At 50.7% G+C, this 14,580-nt stretch overlaps 5 protein-coding genes across 6 annotated transcripts; 3 read left to right on the top strand and 2 right to left on the bottom strand.

Moving 5' to 3' along the window:
- Positions 1-1,965: 1,965 nt before the first annotated feature.
- Positions 1,966-3,785, bottom strand: LOC9662853. The gene is made up of 5 exons (XM_002987151.2): positions 3,531-3,785; positions 2,792-3,463; positions 2,542-2,742; positions 2,263-2,458; positions 1,966-2,209 (listed from the first exon to the last, which is right to left on the bottom strand). The coding sequence occupies exons 1-5, from the start codon at positions 3,774-3,776 to the stop codon at positions 2,037-2,039; spliced, it is 1,488 nt and encodes a 495-aa protein (XP_002987197.2). The 5' UTR covers positions 3,777-3,785; the 3' UTR covers positions 1,966-2,036.
- A 73-nt stretch (positions 3,786-3,858) lies between these two features.
- On the top strand, positions 3,859-5,741 carry LOC9656742 (pentatricopeptide repeat-containing protein At4g18840). Its single transcript, XM_024661000.1, has 2 exons — positions 3,859-4,680; positions 4,741-5,741. The coding sequence occupies exons 1-2, from the start codon at positions 3,859-3,861 to the stop codon at positions 5,677-5,679; spliced, it is 1,761 nt and encodes a 586-aa protein (XP_024516768.1). The 3' UTR covers positions 5,680-5,741.
- On the top strand, positions 5,632-8,455 carry LOC112341203 (pentatricopeptide repeat-containing protein At2g33680-like). The gene is made up of 3 exons (XM_024660963.1): positions 5,632-5,685; positions 5,739-7,791; positions 7,851-8,455. The coding sequence occupies exons 2-3, from the start codon at positions 5,781-5,783 to the stop codon at positions 8,240-8,242; spliced, it is 2,403 nt and encodes an 800-aa protein (XP_024516731.1). The 5' UTR covers positions 5,632-5,685; positions 5,739-5,780; the 3' UTR covers positions 8,243-8,455.
- A 51-nt stretch (positions 8,456-8,506) lies between these two features.
- On the bottom strand, positions 8,507-11,411 carry LOC9656743 (ATP-dependent RNA helicase HAS1). Of its 2 annotated transcripts, XR_002990463.1 has the most exons (14): positions 10,947-11,411; positions 10,705-10,890; positions 10,466-10,651; positions 10,330-10,413; positions 10,241-10,282; positions 10,115-10,186; positions 9,967-10,065; positions 9,717-9,917; positions 9,625-9,663; positions 9,473-9,577; positions 9,350-9,418; positions 9,168-9,293; positions 8,820-9,106; positions 8,507-8,771 (listed from the first exon to the last, which is right to left on the bottom strand). XR_002990463.1 is itself a non-coding variant. In XM_024660964.1 (13 exons), exons 1-13 carry the CDS (start codon positions 11,307-11,309, stop codon positions 8,924-8,926), a joined length of 1,755 nt encoding a protein of 584 aa, XP_024516732.1. In that variant the 5' UTR covers positions 11,310-11,411; the 3' UTR covers positions 8,507-8,923. The 2 variants fall into 2 exon arrangements, 1 of the variants encoding a protein (XP_024516732.1); XM_024660964.1 differs by having other exon boundaries at positions 8,507-9,106.
- An 859-nt stretch (positions 11,412-12,270) lies between these two features.
- On the top strand, positions 12,271-14,166 carry LOC9662854 (LOB domain-containing protein 39). The gene is made up of 3 exons (XM_002987079.2): positions 12,271-12,640; positions 12,784-12,985; positions 13,179-14,166. Exons 2-3 carry the CDS (start codon positions 12,802-12,804, stop codon positions 13,886-13,888), a joined length of 894 nt encoding a protein of 297 aa, XP_002987125.2. The 5' UTR covers positions 12,271-12,640; positions 12,784-12,801; the 3' UTR covers positions 13,889-14,166.
- The last annotated feature ends 414 nt before the right edge of the window (positions 14,167-14,580 follow it).

Here is a 14,580-nt window from a genome sequence, read left to right on the forward strand (position 1 = left end):
ATTATACTAGAAGTGTTACAGCATGTTATTGGAAGTCTACGAAGTTGTTTTATTAATAAGGGGAAAGTAAAGATTGAATGGGGACTTGGGCTCCACCTAGACTCGGAGCAACTGAGTCAATATTAAAAGGATGGAAAGAAATTGGACGACGATGACAAGGAGAAGAGAGAGGTGAAGCAGTGGTAGGGGGAGGAGAAGTGATTAAGTAGACATTTCCTTGTTTAAAATAAAATGGCATGTGCCTCAATGCAGTTGAATTTTGTTATATTTATATACTATATAAAGGTTTGGAAACCTTATTTTACAAGTGGGATAATGACAATTCCCACTTTAACGAAATAGAGCTTGTATAGAGTACAAATTTAAAGAAGTGACAAGAATACTCCTTTTGAAAACATTTTATTTTATATTCTAACAAATGTCCCTATCATTGCATGTAGTAAATATTTAAATTATTAGAACAAAAAGTGTTCTTTAGAACATTTTTATCTATATAATATATAGAGAGTTATTAAATTATTAGGTTCACCATAACCTTAAAATTTTAAAATTTATAATGTTTGTACTAAATTACAATTAAAAATTGAGCTCAACTCGTGAGCTCAACTTTTCAACTCGTGAGCTCAAGTATGGTCCGCGCCCCCACACAGCAAGAGATAGAACCTACTGTCAAAGTCTAGTCAACACTCAGCACCCTGTGTCCCAATCTCTACACTCTACACCCATGAATTCACCTGTAAAGAAAGTAAAAAACTTACCATCCTGATGACCATGCAGATCTGCCACAATGAGAAGCATGTAAGATGCTCCTCTAATGCCAGTGGCTGAGAAACTACATACCAAGCAATTCTTTTGTTAAGTTCAGAGCATAAGAAAGTGAAAACTTTCAATGGGATTCTCAGGAGCAAAGACACCACAAAGTATCGCAAAAATCAAATCAGGAAAAGAACTAAAACAGCAAGAAAAGATCCCAAGAGTTGAAACATGCCTCTTTGGTGCCTTGTGCCTCTACGCCCAACACTCATCTCTGGCCAGTGTCAAGTGCTTGGCACCACTATCAGCACCTCTACCTTGCATGCCCTAGTGCCTTGCTCAACACTCTAATGCAGTCTCTGCTCAGCCAGCCCTCTCTCAACGCCTTCTGCTTGCCCAGCTTTTGCCAGTGCCTTAGTGCCTTGTTGAGCACCCTAGCACATTCCTAGCTTGGTGCCTCCTCTTAGTGCCTCTGCCAGCGCCTTAGGCCACTCTCTCACACCAGCGCCTCACTCCGCTAAGTGCCTCTCTCTCAACACCTTTGCCAGTGCCTCGGGGCTAGTCTTCACGGTCAACACTTTGTAGCACGACATCCAACAGATGAACACTGTGTTCCAGTCGAGTGGCGTGTCTAGATTCTGCAACACCTTGCTCCACAGCCAGGAGGATGATCGATCCTGCTCCAGTGGCTAGATCTTCCTAGTGGGCTTAGGCTGCTACTGCTGCTCGAGTGATCTTGATGCCCAGACGATAGGCGCAGCCACACTTAACACATGTGTATGCGCCATGTGTTGCAGTGCCTTCCTCTCTCGCCCCACACAGTTTGGCTGCCTCCCATTGGCCAGGAGCAAACATCAGTGTGATTATTCGCTAACATGTGGTTACAATTCCTATCAGATGGCTGCAATTGGTTGGATCCGGTGGCCCAGAAAGTTCAGCAACTCTTCCTTATTATGATAGATTTGACTAAATGAGATTGTGCTGTACAAAGGAATTCATCTGCAAATCTCTGAGAGTATCAGAGATGCTGAGTTTGATTGCGGGATTTGATCCAAACAAGATATCCTTAGCTGTAATGCAGTTGTCCCCATAAAACACATTATTCATTTATTAATCTATTCATTCTAGCAAAGTTTTTATTATATCCTCTCTCACAATTTACCTCAGCTAAGTTTTTACGGTAAATCTAAATGAAATATGGTGGGAATCAGAAACTTCTAATCAAAATCTTTATTCTGTACATTTGATTAAATGATATATGAGATTGTGCTGTACAAAGGAATTCATCTAAAAAGCTCCTCAAGAGTATCATACAATGGAGAAGCAGCATTTGGTTGTGGCACGGATCCAAACAAGATATCCTTAGCCGTAACGCAGTTGTCCCCATAAAACGCATTATTCATTGCTTTGCGTGTTGCCACAACATTGCCTTCCAGAGAACATCCCAAGAACACACCTGTATATGCAATGCAAAAGCTCGGCTAAAGAGCTCCAAATGTCACGACATACCTCTGCTGCAGCTATAAGTGTAACAAGCAGCCACACCTCCATCTCCAGTTCGCAAGTCGGCCTCGGCAACACGACCAACAGGTCCGGCAGCAACACTGACTCCCGCTCCAATCGACAAATGAACGCGTCCTCCAAAAGCTTTCACTGTTGAATCGTTGCGCAGCACAATGATAAAGTCCGTGAGCTCCCCACCAAACTGAAAAAAAAAAAACACGATCATGGAAGAAAAGCATGAAGAACAGACCAAAGAAAAACAAAAGGAAAGGTCGCTTGCTTTACCTGTAAACCCCATCCCATGCCACACGAAGCAATCGCCGAGGGAGCTGACCAAGTGTTGTTCTGGAGACGAGCAACCAGGAGCCCTGTGCCGACCTTGTAAGTAACACCCATGCCGGCTTTCACAACAGTGAGGATGGCTAGTCCCTTGGCATTCTTTAGAACCGCTCCTGGTATAGTTCTCTCTGGTGCCAGCCTTCCAGCCTGATCGCTAGAAAAGTCTTGAAAGAAAAGGAAGTAAGACAGTGCGTACCTTGAGAAAATGCCGGAGTGTATTCGTTGCCTTGTAGATTTCGTGCTCCATGGAGAGTCCCAGAGGACTATTCAGCCACGATCTCAAGCAGCTAGCGTCCGTGACGTCGTGAGTAGCAGTCTGGAAGGCATGGCTGACTTGAAGAGCAAGCAGCGTCTGCCCCGGTTCCAAGGCGCTTGCACAAGTGTCACACACTCGCTGAGGCTCCCGGACTCTAAACTTCGATGGCAGCAAGCTCCGCGCACTCGAGCAGCGGCCGCAGAAGATCTGGCCGCAGAACCGGCAGTGGTGGCGGCCACAGCTGAGAGCCTTGAAGCTGGCGGAGCACTGCATGCACGAGGTGGCGGAGCTGTCCGGGAGCCACTCCGGGGGCTCGGCCTCAAACACGGCCTTCATGACTTGGACGTCCTCGAGGAAGCTCGTCATTGCGTAGAGGCTCTGCTTCCTCCGGCTTTTCTTTGCTTCGCTTCTCCGGTCCGCCACCATCTTTCTCATTGTGGTGAAGAGCGCGCCGAGCTTCTTGTCCGGCGAGACGCTCACGCGGTCGCATCCATTCTCGTAGAGACCCTTCTCGTAATCGTCGATGTCCATGGGCGGCACGGACACCGGCACCCATTCCTCGATCTCTTTGCAGAGGGGGCACAGTAATGGATGCGAGGAAAACGTTTGAGCCTGCCAGAAACATACATCACTGATCACTCTAGTGGACAATTCTCTCGAAAGAATCAAAAGAACTCACCTTTTTCAAGCATTCCAGGCACAAGCTATGCCCGCAAGAGAGCGAGACCGGCCCTCCCCACATCACAAGGGATTCCTTACAAACCGCGCAATTTGGGGGAAATCTCTCGTACCCCGCCGCCATCGGATCATCGTCCTCCTCCTCGTCATACACAGGCATCGCGGCAAAAAGATCCTCCGCTTGGTCGCATTGCCGATCCACCGGCGCCGCTGATGGGCGCCGGGAATCCATCCAGCCCAGCTCCATTCAAGAACCCTAAACTCCCGCCAAGAGCCCTAAAATTCCTTTTGAGTTTTATTTTAGGTATGCCCTGTTTGGGCATGAATGAATGCTCGGGCGATGGCGCCACGCTGCCGCGCGCCGCCGGATTCTCCATACCAGCGCGGCCGCCAGGTACTTCCTCTCGACAGCGATCTCCGATCAGAGCTCGCTGGAGGAGCTGGAAGCCCTGATTTCCAAGCTGGAGCGCGGCGAGGCAAATGCAACGCTGGAGGAGTACGCCGCGCTGCTCAAGCACTGCGCCAACGCGAAATCTCTGCTGCTCGGCTGCCGCGTCCACGAGAATCTAGCAAGCAATGGCCACATCCCGGGCAGGTACCTGCGAAATCTCATCATCGAGATGTATGGCAAATGCGGCAGCCCCGGCAAAGCTCTGGCAGTCTTCCAGACGATCCTCAACCCCAACGTCTTCTCCTACACGATGCTCCTCCTCGCCTATGGCCAGAATAGGATGGAGAAGGAGGCGCTGGAAGCTTTCAAGCTCATGGATCTGGATGGCGTTTTTCCCAGCGAGGTAACTTTCATGAACGCGCTAGCAGTGTGCTCGAGGCTGGGAAATCTCCGCGACGCGAGAGCTCTCCACTGCTGCCTGGTTGGAAGTGGGATGGAAGAGAGCGTCGTGCTCCAGACCGCCGTGTGTAGCATGTACACTGGATGCTCGCGGCTCGACCTCGCAAAGCAAGTCTTCAACCAGATGGTGGAGAGGTCTGTAGTGACTTGGAATGCGATGCTCACGGCTTACGCTCGTAATGGTCTAGGCAGGGAAGCGATGGAGCTCTTCTGGAGGATGGAGCAGGATGGATCCAAGGCGGACCACGTAACTTTCCTGTGCTTGATCGAGATCAGCGAGGTGCTGGGCGATCTAGAACAGGTACCGAGAGTCCAGCAGCGTGTTCACGAGATGGGATATGACTCGACTCTCTCTGTCCAGACGTGTATCCTCAGCTTCTACGGCAAGCACGGCAACATCCGCGACGCGAGAAGCTTGTTTGAGGCACTGGAGACCAGGAACTCCGTGTGCTGGAACGCGATAATTGGGATCTACGCGCAGCACGGGTTTGGAGAAGAGGCTATGGCGCTCTACCAGAGGATGAAGGCCGAGAAGGTGGTGAAGCCGGACGAGGTTACTTTCATCAACGTTCTCAACGCCTGTGCCAACCTCGGGGAGCTGAGAATCGGGAAGATGGTGCACGAGGACATCTCCTACCATGGCCTGGACGGAGATATCATCCTTCTCAACGCGCTGCTTAACATGTATGGACGGTGTGGAAGCTTGAAGCTGGCGAGAGAGGTCTTCGACAGTATGAGCCCGAGGATTGGGAGCTCCTGGACGGTGATGATGACGCAGTACGCGGAGCACGGGCAGGGACTGGTTGCTCTCGACTTGTTCCGGGACATGCACATCGAGGGCCTCAAGATGGACGACATAACTTTCGTCATCATCCTCTCGGTTTGCAGCCATCTTGGGCTTCTCCGCGAGGGACGAGATCTGTTCGTGTCTCTCCAGCAGGACTTTGGCATCCATTACCTGAGCGAGCACTATGGCTGCGTCGTGGATCTGCTCGCTCGTGCCGGGATGCTGGATGTGGCCGAGGAGTTTTTGGAGCGGCTTCCTGCGACGCAGTTCTCTCCGGTTCACTGGACGTCGCTGCTCACCTCTTGCCGAGCTCACGGCGATGTGGAGCGAGGGACGAGAGCTGCTATGCTGCTGTTTGAGCTGGATCCCCAAGACAGTGGAACGTACGCCATCCTGGAGCAGCTGTACACGAACACTGGCCGGTGGGACGATCTGGCCGAGCTGGCGAAGATTATGCGAGCCAGGGGAATACGCTTGCGAGCTCCTCCAGTGGAAGAAGACCTTTTCGGCTAAAGCTCGGTTCGTGGTTAGTTTCTTTGTTCTCGTCCAACTAATCAGGATAGTTTTTCCAGGTTGCTTGGAACTGGCCTGCATGGAAGTTGTGCAATGAGCAGATGAGAGCGGTGCACTGCACAACAAAGTGGATCAACAAACAAAGAAGGTTCTCGGCACTAGTGCAAGAGCTCCACCAGCTTGTCCACGAGCTAGAGCAATCCAGGACTGTTCCCAGCGAGTCAGTTTACATCGATCTCTTGATACGTTGCGGGGAGGCAAACGCAGCTGCCGAAGGGAGGCGAGTGTTTGCCCAGTACGCACTCGCAGAAAATGGCAAGTCATCGACGAGGCTTCGAAACCGCTACATCAGCATGCTGGGAAAGTGTGGCTGCACCGAAGAAGCCCGGCGAGAGTTTGACAGCATTGAGGACAAGGATGCTTTCTCCTGGAACATCATGATAACGGCTTATGCCCAGTCCGGGCATAACTTCCAGGCACTGGGTCTCTTGTGGGTGATGGACTTGGAAGGCAAGAAGCCAAGCTACATTACTTTCATCTCGATCCTTCGGGCCTGTAGCTGTGAAGAGCTCATAGCTCATGGGATCCGAGTTTACAATCGGGCAGTTGCGGAGGGACTGGAGTCTCACGTCAGGCTGGCTACCGCTGCTCAGAGCATGTTTGGGAGATGTGGGATGGTTCAAGACGCCAGGAGACTGTTCGAAGCCGTCGAAGTGAGGGATATCATAGCCTGGAACTCGATGATCTCGGCCTATGCTCAGTGCGGTCACCTCGACGAAGTTGTGCTGCTGTTTAGAAGGATGGGACTGGAGGGTGAGAAAGCTTCCAAGGCAACGTTGGTCAGTGTGCTGGATGCTTGCACAAGAAAGAAGAACTTGGCAATGGGTCGGCTGGTACATCGCTGTGTTTCCGAGAGCAAGCTGGCACAAGATGTTATGGTGGCGACGTGCTTGGTTAGCATGTATGGGAAATGCGGTAGCTTTCGAGACGCCATGTCCGCTTTCCAGAGCTTGTGCTCTCCGGATTTGGTTGCCTGGAACGCGATCATACAGGCTTGCAGCGAGCACGAGAAACACAGGGAGGCGTTTCAGATGTTTGCGAAGCTGGATTGCGAAGGCCACACACCGAGCGAGAGCACCTACATGAGTATAATCAACGCGTGCTCGACCTCAGCGGCAGCCTTACATGGAGAAGCTATCCATGGCCTCCTCGAGTGCTCGAACTCATTCTCCGACCTCGTCAAAGGTGCGCTCGCGAAGATGTACATCAAGTGTGGCAAGCTGGAACAGGCCAGGTACGTGTTTGAGCAGCAAAGTTTCAAGGATTTGATCTCGTGGACGTCAATGATCGTGGCTTATGCGCAGAATGGAGACGATGCTCAAGCGATGCTTATGTTTCACAGGCTTGACTTGGAAGGCTTCAAGCCGGATCGGGTGACTTTTCTCGGTGCTCTAGACGGCTGCTCGAGTCTAGCGGAAGGGAAGCAGCTCCACGCTCGTCTTTTGGAAACGGTTCACGTCACGGACATGCAAGCTACAGCTCTCATTTGCATGTATGCAAAGTGTGGGAGCTTTGAGGATGCCAGGGAAGTCTTCGAGAGGATGAGCAGCAAAACCAACACCTCTGCCTGGACTGCCATGACCGCAACGTGTTCCCAGCACGGGAAGCACAAAGAGGCAGTGCAAACATTCCAGCAGATGGAGCTGGAAGGTTTGAGAGCCAACGAGATCACCTTCATCAGCGTTCTCGACGCTTGTGCCAGCGCTTCAAATCTAAAGCAGGGAAGACTGATCCACCAGAGGCTAGTTTCCAGCGGCTACTCGGCTGACGAGTTTATCGGCAACTCCATCGTCAACATGTACGGGAGGTGCGGGAGCCTGAAAGAAGCGAGAGGAGAGTTTGAGGTGATGCCCGTGAAGACCATGGTTACCTGGAGCACAGTCGTCGGTGCTTACGCTCAGCACGGCCACATCGAGGAGGCAAAGCAGCTCTTTTTCCTCATGCAGCTGGATGGCTTCGACCCCGACGACGCGATCTTTGTAAGCGTGCTCTCGGCTTGTAGCCACGCAGGACTAGTCGAAGAGAGCAGGAGTTTGTTCATCTCCATGGCTGGTAAGTTGTGCTTCGTTCTTGTCTCTTCCAGAGTGACTGGTTTTGCTTTCTTTGTATAGGGGACTATGGAGTTAGCTTTGGAAACGAGCACTATGGTTGCTTCCTCGACGTTCTGGGAAGAGCAGGACGTTTGGAGGACGCCGAGGATATGATTTGCAACATGCCGTTCGAGCCGAGTGGAGCACAGTGGCTGAGCCTCATGTGTGCCTGCAAAACGCACAGCGACATCGCTCGAGCACTGCGGGTGACAAACCACATCAACCATTTCGCTCCAGACAAGAAGACGCAGTCGTGCATGCTCCTGTCCAACACGTACGCTGCCTGGGGGCTATGGGCCGACGCCGAGAGGGTCCGTGCCATCGGCCTTGCTACTCGGGCAGGAGACGAGAGAGCGCTCGAAGAGTTTTTCGAGGAACTCGAACTCGAACAAGAAGCAGCTGCCGAGACATGATGACAAGTTTCATGACTTCTCCATTGCGAGAACAATGCCAGGGAGCTGCTGCGCTCCAAATTCTCTCGACAGCATCGTCGACCCGGGAAAAGAAACGGTGACGTAGGTGTTGTAGAACTCCCGGAGATGGGTGACGCGGCCATCCTTGGCGGTCCAGATGTGAACCCAGTAGCTCGCCACCTCGGCCCTCGACCACTGTCGCCACCACCGACGGCGTTTGACGTTCCAGACCTCTGAGGTGTCAAAACTATATAGCCGTGGACGTAGATCCAAAAGCGCATCACGTAAAGTTGTCACGCGATCTTGATCAAACCTCGGCGAGCAGGACTTTTGGTACAGATATGGAAATTTCTCCTCTGCTCCTCAAAAGCCGTGAAAAGTTCTAAGACTTGGAGAAAGAACAGCTGCTTGTCGTTTACTTGACACGCTCAAAGCTGCCTCACATTGTTTATCTTCAGAAGCTAATCGCCTGGAGAAGGTTGTTACAGACGAAACCAAAACTTACTTATCGAGATGGAACTAGACTTGCCTGCTTGCATACATTCGATCAGTTTTCGAAAACGAAGCTTGGTCATACCTGGGATCTCATGACGTAACTTGTGATCACGCGATCTCGATCGTCAAGACTTTTTCCAGATCTTCCGCCTGTTGTCTCTTGCGTAATGTTTAAAAACTCTCTTATCAAAACTTGGAAAACTGCCGCTTGTCGTCTTCGCCTCGTTTCCCGTAAGGATTACTTGCGCCAAACTTGTGCCCGGAACTCTTTCTCTCCTTGCCTTGTTTGCGAAACTTGGCGGCGCTGCTATCGATGCTGAGATTGTTTATCTTTGGTGGACAGCTAAAGCCAAAGGACGCTGCGACTGCCTGCAAAGTTTTGCAAACGAGCACTTACGTGCACAACAGAGAAAGCTTTAGAAAAAAATACCTGTAAGTCAAGCCTGTGGACGTTGAAGGCATCTTTCATGGCATGCGAATTGTACGCCATGATATACGACCTGTATGCGTCGCGCGCTGACCTGTGAAGATTATAATTTTTGCCTATCAGGTTTTCCTGCCAAGAAGTTTGAACATATAGGTTAAAATCCATCTTTTCCATCGTCTTCTTACCAGCTGCGATTGCACATTCGCGATCTTATTTTCTGGAAACATGTATTCATTTAGAGGGACCTTCGCCATCTGAAACACAACAGAGATTCTAGATGAATGCACGCAGGAAGATCAATATCTCACCGTGAGATAACGTTTAAATCCCAGCTCCTCTGGGGTTAGAAACAGTAAAGCTCGTCCACGACCGCTCTCACCTCTCGCAGTACGACCAACTCTGTGAATATATTCCTGGCGTAAAAACAATTTAGAGAAGAAAAAAGTTAACGCTCGTTTACCTTTGGATCATCCGGAGGGTCGTATTGGATAATCCAGTCCTGCAGGAGAGATTGAATACAGACAATTACAGGAAGGTTTTGGAAAAACTTACCACAGCCGGTATATCAAGGCCACGAGCAGCAACATCGGTACAAAGAAGTATACCCTTCTCCGCATTGCAGAACTCAAAGTACGTATTAGTGCGCTTTTGTTGCTTTTGTTTGCCATGAATATCAAGGCATGGTATATCGATGAAGTTTAGAAGTTCCCCGTGGAATTTCACTGAATTGCAAGAGGAAAAGAACACCATAACCTGCAAAATAAATGGCTAAGTGATGTGTTCCGTTTAGTCCAAAGAATACCTTTTTCTTGAGGTTCTTTTTCAAGAACGTAAACAGAAGAAGGAACCGCTTGTCGGTCTTCACAACACAGTAGCCCTGTTCCAAGCCTTCTACTGTAGCCTGTAAAGAGTGACCTTTCAGGACTTCTTTAACAACATGAGTTTAATACCTTGCTTCTCTCATCGTCCACTCCGATGTATATAGGAGCTTTCTTGAAAGAAAGTTTGGCCAAGTCTTCCACCTAAGCTTCCAAGAAATACAGATTAGAATCTTCTTAGCTGTTATGGCTACTTACTTTTGTCGTTTGAGTGGCAGAAAAAAGGACAGTTTGTCGCTCCTGCATGAAATTCTTGTGACACCCAAAGATACAGTACCCATGCTTACTTTCGGTAGGAGCTTGATGATCTGTTTCATATCCTCCTCAAAGCCAATTTCCAAGATGCGATCTGCCTCGTCAATCACAAGGCACTGACAGAAAAGTAAGAGAGAATACCACATAGTAATAAAAAAAAAAACTAACCTGCAAATTCTTGAACAGAAAACCCTTCGTGTTTTGAAGATGATCCAGAAGCCTTCCTGGAGTAGAAACGAGTAGATTCACTCCTTTCTTCAACGCTTCTGCCTCTACGTTTCGTTTCACTCCTCCCATAACAATCCCGTGGGTTTGGCTATGGTGTTTCATCAACTTCCTCGCAACTCCATATATCTATCCAGAAAAAAAGCTTTAGAAACCCGTAAGAAAGCTGGAAGAATCCTTACTTGCATCGCCAGCTCTCTCGTAGGAGATATGATCAAAACGCCAGTTCCATTCCGTGGCATGAAACGAGCATGGTAGAGTAGCTCCACAGCCGGAACCAGAAAAGCAAGCGTTTTGCCGGAGCCAGTCCTTGCGGCTCCGAGAACATCTCGTCCCTTGAGCAGCTCTGGGATTGATCTCGATTGAATCTACAAAAGAAAAAGCTTTGTCGCTAAGGAAGCAAGAAAAAGAAGAGAAAAAAGACCTCAGTCATGTTCGTGAACCCGATCTCTGCAATCGCATTCTTCGTAGGCTCCGACAGTGGCAGCGCTCCAAAGTTCATGCTGCTCATCATACCATTCACAAGCACAGTGCCTTCCACCACCTCCGGATCCTTCGCAACCTCCTCCGGCTCCAAATCCCTCTCATCCTCCTCAACCTCCTCTCCAATTCCCTCCCCATTTTCCTTCTCAATTCCAGGCTCTAGAATCCCGCCCTGCTCCTCCTGTCCCTTCTTCCTCTTCCTCACCCTCTTCCTCGACGCATTCTCCCGCGTACCTGCAATCTTCGTCTCGATCCTCTTGAACGCTCCCTTCCTCGTCTTGAGCACCTTGGGCGCGCCCGCCATCGCCAAAAAGCCCTAGGGCGAAAAACCCCAGACAAGATCCCAGCCGTGGATCCCCGCCAGCGATCCAACGCCCCACAACAGCCGCAAGGGTAAGGAGGCGGCGAGGCGGAGCCGATAAGAGCGCTGACGTCAGCTCGCAATCGCGCCGCGTGTATTTTCCCACTGGTTGGGAACTACGCGGCGCCGCGACCCTTTGGCTTCGTGCAGGGCCACCGGGCAGCCAACGTGTCCCGCTGCCCGATGCCCCCGCTGCCCGCGGCAGTACTGCCCGTACGGACAGCGGTCCATTTAATAAATCAGTGTGTGGTCGGTGGCGCAACTCAACGTATTCAGTACACAAGACCCTCCAATGTGACACGCTGACGCTACACATTCACGTTTCTTCCTCCGGGGTGGTAAAAATCGGCCATGATAGACAACAGCGGCACTGCATGCAACACGTGGCCTCGCAAAAGGTGGTGGAGCGTCTCTCTCTCTCTCTCTTTTCTAGGTTTAATACGCGCGAGTGCAACGTGTGTGATTTCTTTCCACCCCCGATACCAAACCGCCAACCTCACAACTCTCCCTTCATACATTTCTATCAAGCACTGTAATTGATCAACTGATGGATCAATTCTAAGCTTGGTGGTGGGGCGTTAACGCCTCGCAATTACGAGTGGCCAAGATTCCATTCCCACGAGTTCCACCGTTTCCCGGAAGGGCTTTTGGGCATAGCAAAGAGGCAAATAAAATAATACCCCCTTACAAAGTAAAAGGAAAAAAAGGAGGGAGGGGGCCACAAAATGCACAAGCACTGCACCGGAATATTTTCTAGATGCACGACCCCTCCACGATTCCAGGGAATTGGGCCAGGGCTGAAATTTCCCCTCGTACGACACGTGGGTACGGGCACCGGGCAGCGGGCAGCCCGGGCAGGGCGGGCAGCGGGCAGCACCCCCTCTCCCATTTGAAGGGCCAAAGAGAAAGACGAGGAAGAAGAAGCTGTGTGCGCTGTGAGAGCTATCCCTCTCCTCGGCTATGGTGGCTTGTCTTTCTCTCCCTTGTTTGTGAGCTCTCCCCCGTCGCTTCCTCTGTTTTGTTGCGAGCGCCGCGACGATCGATAGAGGATCCTCCGCAAATATCCCATTTGGGCTCTCGATCGATCCAATCCCCCCTCTTTTCCATGCAAGGAATGCGAAGCGGGAGTGTCTAGTTTCTTGGTAGATCGATCGCCGCCGCCACCGCCACCGCTGATTGCGTGGAATGCACGCCATCTGAGAGAATCGAAGCTGCAAGAGGAGCCAAGAGGAGGAGAAGGAGCTTGGAGAGGAGGAAATTCTTTCGCTCACAAGGTATGGATCGGTTGATTAGCTCCAAAGATCGAGCATCGGGAGCTCCGGCTCGTCGATTTGTTTGGTTGATAAGAAAGAATATATGAGGATCCATTGGCCTGATCCTTTGTGTGGTTTTTTTGGTTGTTTTTGTTCTTGGGCAGTGATTCGAGGAGGAGACGATGAGCTGCAATGGATGCCGAGTTCTTCGCAAAGGATGTAGCGATAGCTGCATTCTCCGGCCTTGCTTGCAGTGGATCGAAGGCCCCGAGGCGCAAGGCCACGCTACTGTCTTCGTCGCGAAGTTTTTCGGCCGCGCGGGTCTCATGAACTTCATTAGCGCTGTTCCAGAGAATCAAAGGCCAGGTAAGCTTGGCCGCCACCATGGTTTCCAGTTTCTAGCTTTGAATCACCGTTCTCCTTGGGTCCTTGGTTTCTAGCTCTCTTTGGTTTCTAGCCTTGGTCGTAGTTTCTAGCTTGAATCACAGCTGCTTGGTTTCTAGCTCTGATCTTCTCCTTGGTTTCTAGCTTTCTCATCTCGTGTTCTTCTTTCGTGCAGCTCTTTTCCAGTCTTTGCTGTACGAGGCTTGCGGAAGAACCGTGAATCCGGTGTTTGGAGCGGTGGGATTGCTCTGGTCTGGAAGCTGGCACGTTTGTCAAGCGGCGGTGGAGACGGTCCTCAAAGGTGGGTCTCTCCAGGCCCTCAAGCAGCCGGGATCAAGCTCCATGAGCGGCGCCGCCACCACCGCCGCCGCCGCTAACGCTGGTGCCACCACCCTCTTCCACCGCCACCACCACCACCAAACTCCAGGAACCCGGTCGCCAACCTCGGTCCTGGTAGACGCTATGGAATCACACAAGCCACTCCAGCAGCCAGGAACTGGAAGATACGTGGAGAGATCGCAGAGACCACTGGAAGTTGGCATCGATCATCGCGAGCAGCAAAGTGGAGTGAAGCGGGAGTTTGAGATCGTGGCTCCAGTCCCTCGCAGGATCCGTCCGAGGCAGCAGCAGCTACAGGAGGATCGTCATCCAGGTTTGAGCGTTGATGATCACCAGGTCTTGGACCTGGATCTCACACTGGGCTCTACTCCAAAGCATCAACACGAGGAAGAGCAGCGAGCTCTGGCGATGGTGGAGACCAAGAGGGTGCACAGTCCCTGCCAGTCGATCACGTCCGAGGGATCCGTCACCAGCGTCGACACCGCCGACCTCAAGATCTCTCTCAGGCACGAGCGAGCGGCGCCGGCGAGATCATTGTCAACTTAGATGCGATGCGAGATCTTTCATCCATCATCGTCTAACTTCTCTCCTGCCAGCCTCTCACGCTCGAGCGAGCTACTATCGATCGGAGTTCCCAGAGTTTGGAGTTTGTTCCACGAAAGTTGGAAGAACGTCACGGCATTACTAATCTTTGCGAGGTTTTCTATACTCTCTCTCTCTCTCTCTCTCTCTCTCTCTCTCAAATTTTCAAGGAATAAAAGAGTACATCTCTTGAGTGGAGATTTCGATAGCTCTATCTTTGTGAACTTAAAGATTGAAACATTGAGAGCTAGAATTTTTTTTCTCTTTCTTTTGCCAGGATCTTATCTTCTCGCGCTAGTCACCGTCGCACTGCTGTGTCTTATCCCTTTGGAAACCTAGCGATAGTTGGACGGATTTCTTCGCCTTTTCTACTTTTTTTTTTTTTTTTTTCTTTTGTTTTGGCTCCATTTGAGCTATGGATGAGAACAGCGCAGCTCAAGTTGCAATGTTCCTGTCACGTTTAACAAGACATCTTCCCGTACGATCTGGAAAGAAAAGAAGTGACAAACAACTTTTAATGGCAGATCTTGGAGCGAGTTCTCTCTTGCAGTATCGCCAGGTGCCACAACAGCACTGGATCATCGATCTGGAGTTCCTCCAGCTTCCAGATCGCGTCCTCGATCACGAAATCAAGATCCGCAGATTTGAGAGCGTAT

Source organism: Selaginella moellendorffii, unplaced genomic scaffold, assembly GCF_000143415.4.
Source record: "Selaginella moellendorffii unplaced genomic scaffold, v1.0 SELMOscaffold_79, whole genome shotgun sequence".
Lineage (NCBI taxonomy): Eukaryota > Viridiplantae > Streptophyta > Lycopodiopsida > Selaginellales > Selaginellaceae > Selaginella > Selaginella moellendorffii.